The 6,813-nt window shown below is 39.8% G+C and overlaps 1 protein-coding gene and 1 long non-coding RNA gene across 2 annotated transcripts; both read left to right on the forward strand.

Moving 5' to 3' along the window:
* Positions 1–364: 364 nt before the first annotated feature.
* LOC137984628 (uncharacterized) lies at positions 365–2,436 on the forward strand. The gene is made up of 2 exons (XM_068831830.1): positions 365–489; positions 1,744–2,436. The coding sequence occupies exon 2, from the start codon at positions 1,763–1,765 to the stop codon at positions 2,282–2,284; it is 522 nt and encodes a 173-aa protein (XP_068687931.1). The 5' UTR covers positions 365–489; positions 1,744–1,762; the 3' UTR covers positions 2,285–2,436.
* A 2,584-nt stretch (positions 2,437–5,020) lies between these two features.
* Positions 5,021–6,351, forward strand: LOC137984731 (uncharacterized). Its single transcript, XR_011119159.1, has 4 exons — positions 5,021–5,096; positions 5,194–5,224; positions 5,347–5,369; positions 5,897–6,351. It is a non-coding gene; the product is annotated as an uncharacterized lncRNA (long non-coding RNA).
* Positions 6,352–6,813: the final 462 nt, after the last annotated feature.

Below are 6,813 nucleotides of genomic sequence, written 5' to 3' on the forward strand. Positions count from 1 at the left end.
CGAAAGGGAATTTGGAAATCATCAATAAAGAGCATAGATATTTCAAGCAGTTCCGAAATACTTATCAATTACTATGGACTGGTTAAGACCTCCTTGGTGGGCAAACGCAAATAAACACCTCTCTTACCCCACCACCCCCCCCCCCCCCCCCCCCCCCAAAAAAAAGAAAGATTGAATAATCATTGCTTGCAATTTCTCCTGGGACATGAAATTTCCCCATAAGAAATCGAAAACAATGCCTATACAATTTTTTGTTTTGGGGGAGAGGGATGGGGAGGTAAAAGAGGTGTATTATGGGATTTGAGAAAGTGGAGAATCTTTACATTTTTTACCGTCGAAATGAAAACGTGACAAACATGACCAACTGACCACGCCTCTGACCTCGGTCTCATGTTACTTTCACTTTTAAAGGTAACTTCCGTCTTTGTTCCGTCCTTTCCGCCGTTGAGGAGTTTAATTTGCACAGCATTTCGGAGAAGAATTCTAATAGTAGGTTTGAATTTATACATATCATGGTGTTAGATTCATTGTCATTTAACTCTCTAATGTTAACGCTCAGAAGTTATCAGTTACGAGGCAATGAATTGGAGGGGAAATGGCTTTGATGTTGTCCCTGCTCTCTTTGCGCAAAAACCAGCATACAGCTGACTCCAGCTGGCTGTAAACTGTGCTGCAAGGTCATACATGAACCGTATAGCGGCTGCTAGAGGCGCCACAGTATGCTTTCGGTTTGACCTTGTTGGCTACGGCGACTAGCGACACTTATTACTTATTATTGTGTAGCTCCAAATTTAGAAATTTACCTACACATTTTGCGTTGGTTTCGACTTAATGCATTCGTCAGACTCAGAGAGTCCACTGAGCAACCAAAGGGAAACGTAAACCGTGAAAAATGGAATAAAGGCTAAGTCATGAGAGTTGGAAATCATCGCTATTAAGTAGGGACTTAAGTAGTGGCAAAGAAAGCTCGGATAACTCCAGGCTTGAAAGGGGTACGAACTCATACAACCATGCGATTTGCTGAACTACTACACCAGCTGGGCCATGAGCCAGCTGGGAGATTGTCACTTATGAGTTCCATTTGTATCGCGTGTGAGCCGTGAACGAGTTGGCTTTAATAATTAAAGGCTAAGTCAGGTGTGCTTTTCCTTTCTGGTCGGACTGACTGTGTGTGCGTGCGAGCGTGACTGTTTTCTTTTTCTTGTCTTGAAATTTTATTACAATTAAGTCTCGGTAGATTGAATAAGAAACAATTTATCGCTCTGATACAGCTGCTGCGGAAAGGAAAAAAGTGCTTGAATTAGTGATCCTTGACAATTAATAAGCCAAAAGAACAAGGCAAAGTGAATTTTGACGTCCTTTGCATGAGGGAATGCGTGGACACCAGGTTTCATGCTTGCTCGCGAGATGGTACGCTCAACGCATCAAATAGATTCCAAAAACTCGAAGTATTGGCCAACATTTCGGTCGACGACAAAATTTCTATTCAGAACGCCTGAGAAATTCAGGTTAATAAGTTCAGTAAAGATGGAAATCAGAGTCTTCGTTGATGAAACGTCACATCTGTCAGAGTTTTTTGGGCATTGGAAAAGTTATCCCTTGTTATTGAGTTAAGAACAACAAACTTTCAAGTGCATTAGAGATGCTAACAATTTCGGAGGATCAGAAGCAAATACGTGTATAACAAACTGCTCGCTTACATAAATCAATAATTAGCGAAATTAAGGCGATAGTTCTTTTCAGTTTCAGTTAAGAAGACAAAATGGCCGCATTTGTGGGACAAAGAGTTCGAGTCAAAGATTTTGGAAGCGAAATTTCAGTGCCGGAGGACCCGAAAGCAAAACTGATGTATTACCTCGACTGTGTGGCACTGGTCATACAGTTAAATGACCCGAACTTGAGAAGGCTGCGGGACTATGGGAATTTCTCTTCATTGACCGAAGCAGAAACCGACGCCCTGTTGGCATTGGTTATTCTACTCAGCCCGGACGAGTTGATTGGCAAGGTGTTCTTCCCGAGCGAGGACATCGGAGGCGGCAGTAATAAATTTTACGAGCTGAATGAAGTCTCGCACATGTTTGCTGTCACAGACAACATCCTGATTGGAGGAGAGCGAAAGAGAGTTGCTAAGGTTATGCTTTTTACCAGATTGTGGTTGGAATACAGTTACCTAGTGCCTCTGAGGTCATTCCAGAGTCGTCTACAAAGAATGGCGCGAGGGCTGCCGGGAAGAGCTCCTCCACCCCCTCCCCCACCCCGCAATTCATCCTGCAACATTCAGTAATGAGCAGAACTTTGTTTAGTTTGATCCTTATATCGCACAGCAGCAGGTAGTGTGAAAGGCAAGCTAATTTAATTTGACTTAATCAAAATTTGTATACACGTCAGCTGTAAAGTTGCTTCTTTCCTCTTGGCCTGCTTTAATAAATAAAGTTATGTATGTATGTATGTATGTATGTATGTAGGTAGGTAATCACATGATTTCGAGTGCAATTTGGAATTAATAAGCACGAGTAAATTATTTCAAAGACGACCAAAATTTGTAGTCTTTGAAAAAAATTAAAAGTGCTGATTTATTATTTACACATGAAAAAATCCGAGATGGTTTAGCAGGAGAAACGCACGCGTATCACTTAATAAGGGAAAAATTGCGCCAAAAATTGCAGCATCCAGGGCGTGCGCTTTATTTAAAAACAAAAGATTTGATTGGTTCTGACCAAACCCTATTGTTTATTAGCCAATCATAATCCAGGACTTCGAAGTGTAATTTGCACTGGTATTACACTTTTTGCACAGTGTTAGACTTGAACTGCACTGCTCTCAGCCAATCAGAATCGAGTAATTTTTTCATGTATATTATTATGCGTGTAACGTAGAAGGAACTCTGGCGATTTCGTCTATTTTCGGGTACGTAGCCAAATTTACAATAACTACTGAGTTTGTTTACTGCATGATGTACTGAAGATAAACCCATCACTTAATGCCAGAGTTTACTGTTAACATAACAATTAGAATGAAAGGTGGGCAAAGAAGCTGCCACTGAGTTAGACAAAGCACTTAGCTGCAGTTAACGAATAATGTAACCTACAGTCATAATAAGTAAAAACAGTTTTGTTCGAAAAATATATATCGCACATTATGTAACAAGCCCACGAAAAAGAAAATGAAACGGAGATGTCCTTCGTGCGTGGAATTCAAATTTAGACTGAGTCTGAATTAAGTAAATTGCACGTTGCAACAGAATAAACTAGAAGAGCTGAAGCATGTTTGCCTTTGTTTATAGGTTCAAGTAACATGACACCAGTACTTATAAACAAATACAGCTGAACCTATTTGCACTTGAACCTATTTGCACTTGTGCAAAACAGTTAAAACTGAAACAATGTAATAGGAAAGTGGAATCATGTTCTCATTGAGGAATTAAAAGTTCACGTTAAGCAAAAGTTCACGGCATAGCGGTCTAAAAGCGTAACAGCATCCAATCAGCGAACTGGAACAAGACTACAAAATAGTAAAAATATAGTAATTACTTTGTTTTAACTGCAAAACAAACTGTTATACAGTACTGTAAGCACTTAAGCATGCGAAAATTAATCCGTTATAATGGATTTATTTTTGGTGGGTACATTTAAAGTCCTCGCGGTTAAAAGGACAGTCTCAGTCTTTTTTTCTCTCCACGAGGTGTACTAAATGATGAAAATGAGAAAATGACGATGTAATAGATTCAATTTTAACTTGTATTAAGCCGACAAGATACCAGCTGCCAAATAAACGTTTGCTTTTTGTATACATGTATAAGGAGACACGTACTGTATTTGTTTGTGTAATTTGCTTCCCCAAATTGCAGTTTACTGTCATGTGGAGCAACAACATCAGTTCCGTTTTGAAGATTTCAGTTTCACTACATAAAGCATTTATTAAAGTGTCCGTTGTCCGTCTTAGAGAGGTATTTTGAGTCAACTTGACTGAAAACGACAGAAACCAACACCAGGTGTCCGTTATATTTTTTTCTGATGGTTTGGATTCCAAATTCTAACGGTTAATCGTTTCACACGCTGAAGAAGACGGGCTAAATATTGAAATTATAAAATAGTTTTAGAGTAAACTTCAGCCGTACAGATGTCCTTGCTTTACTATTTCTCTCATGCAAATTTGCTAGATCCGGAGCCTTTGCTTTGAGTAGTTGAAAATGCTAAAATTGTTTTAAATAGCACTACTGCGGAAAACTAGAACGGAGGACGTAGAGATAAACATCCACGATAAAGGTTATTGTTAATGAAGATTCCGGCAAACAATTAGCCAATGCAAACGACAAGGACTTTGGCGACAATGCCGTTTGTTACGATACGCACAACGTTATAACAGCTGTGATGATCCCAGTAGAAGAATCAGGGACACTTTGTTGCGGTGAAATATTCCTGGGTTTCGGCGCGAAAGCTGGGGCGAGGAAGAACAACTTTCTTGCCTTCTCACTTTCGCCTCTCGCTTTCGGGCCTTGGCCGCTCGAACTCTTGCACGCTCAAACGAACTGCCAGATACGCAGGCTAGAGGCTTGGAGAATGGGTAATCAAGAAAATCAACCTTAAAGAAAGACAGAAAACGTCGGGCCCCAGTTAAACGAAGGACCTTCTACAAACGCTGGGTTTACAGGGTCAAGTTTGAATCCCTGACTGAATGCGTGTTGCAACTCTGCCCACTCGATGTGAACCTTTTGTGAGTGGACCCCGTAATGCGGCAACATAAAGCGACTGATGATCAATCAATGAACAAAACCTCGGCTTTGAATTCTCGATGCGTAACTTTTTTCCTTCATTCACCCAGTTTATAACAGAGGATTAAAACTTCATCGCTGTTTAATTCCTGTTTTTTCCTTATCAATCCCCGTGTGCAGCTATCACATGCGATTTAAAAAATATTAATTATCATATGTACTTTTCTGGCCAACCAGCGCCATTAATGGGACCTTGGGATACCTGTGAACACTCAAGAAAGTAATAAAAGACAGAGAGAAACCTGGCAACTAAGGTTTTGAGGAGGCTACATACGGGATATCTTGCCTTGAAAAGCCCTCTTTCCTTCGTCCTCCATGTTTGCAGGTTTGTATTCAACCTCAGGTCACAAATCCGTGATTATCACGTCCTTTCTTTGCCATCGATGCTAACTATCCCTTGCATCTCTTTGCCCTGATAATAGTGAACTAGAGGACATCAATATGAGAGACAAGGTATCTATTTTTCTTACCCATATTGTATCGTGTATGTCAGAGAAAGATATTTCGTGCTACATCAAGGTATCGTTTGAGAAACCTCGCCTAATCGTGTGTTTTTGCTTTCCCTTTTATTTCAGTGGAGGAAGAAGCGTATGCGAAGGTAAAGATTCTGCCATTTTTTTCTTTTTAAAAGATTTTAATCTACTCTGTATTATGGAGTGAAGATAGCTGTACAGCCGACGTGGAAACCACAGTGACTTAACGTGCCCCTTGGACGAAAATTTTTATATTCAATCTTTTTACATTTTTGGGTAGAATAGGACTTTCTTACTCACCTTACGAAATTTCAGTGCGTTACGAAGATTGGAAGTACTTTTTCCCCGACCGTTTTGTTCGTGATTTCACGGCCGCCATTACTTGGCCCTGTGACCAAACAAGCCTGGAGGCTTGTTTGCAAATTACTGGTAGTGACGTCAGAGGCTCATGACGAAAACTTCACATGGCTAATTTTGATATGGAAATGCAGGGTGAAATAAGCTCTTTTTAACTAGTTGATCTATTTCATACACTACTCTGCCATGTTGAACTACATGTAAAAAAAATGCCGTCAAGTCGCTGTGCAGTGCCAAACTGTGATAGTTAATTTGTTTTTGTTGGTATGCTCTAAAATTGTATGTTTTCTAACAGACTGAAGCGGAAAAGAAGAAAGATGCGCGCCAGATCTAAGTAGATGAACATCTGACTGCAGGGGTGACCCACTGTAACCTTGAAGATGCTGTACATTTGTGATCAGACATGAAGGCCTTTACTATGCCCCATAAGATAAGAATGCTGATCTTAAGATGCACGTTATCATGTGAACCACATCATTTACTGGCTTTATCGAAGACAACAGAATCTTAGCAGAAACATAAACAACACCCTGTTTCAGCTTGACTAGCAAGTAAATTAATTATGTAGAACGTTTGTTAATGGCATTATTTTGGAACAGCGTGGCTTATCTTATTCAATATAATGGCTTTAATACTTCTGAACATTTGAATTGCACCCTGGAAAACAGTTCTGTAACAACAGTCATTCCTCTGTCGAGAATGTTTGACCTATCTCATTGTATTCCGAAATTAAAAGTTGCATTTGACATCTGTGCATTGTGACAGTTCTGCAGTTTGCTGGGAGTTTAATTCTGTAATAGGCTTGCCCTTTACCTTATGAGATGGGTTCTTACTTTTACATTTTGGTACAATGATAATAAAACAATGTGTTGTGTTACAACTTTTACAAGAAATGGAAATAGGAGCAATGAGGGCCAATGGTAATTTGCTGACTGAGTAAAAATTATAGAAGAATTGAGAATCTGCCTTCCATTCAATGGAGGTCTACCATTCCCTTGGCCAATTTATTAATGGTTGTGTCATAAACACACACGTAACTTGTGTGCTACTGTTCTTGATTTTCAGTTATTACCGAAATCACTAAACTGTTTGCACCCCGAAAAAAATGATTGATCGCATTTGAGATTCGACATGCTCACATGACCATTTGGAGTGCCATGATTTGTGACATGTCATTCTTGATGTGAGTGAGGCCGTGGGAAAATAAAGAAA

This window comes from Montipora foliosa, chromosome 14 (assembly GCF_036669935.1).
Source record: "Montipora foliosa isolate CH-2021 chromosome 14, ASM3666993v2, whole genome shotgun sequence".
NCBI classification, from domain to species: Eukaryota; Metazoa; Cnidaria; class Anthozoa; order Scleractinia; family Acroporidae; genus Montipora; species Montipora foliosa.

Coding starts and splice junctions, on each gene's coding strand:
- LOC137984628 (XM_068831830.1), top strand. CDS start 1,763: ATGGCCGCATTTGTGGGACAAAGAGTTCGAGTCAAAGATTTTGGAAGC.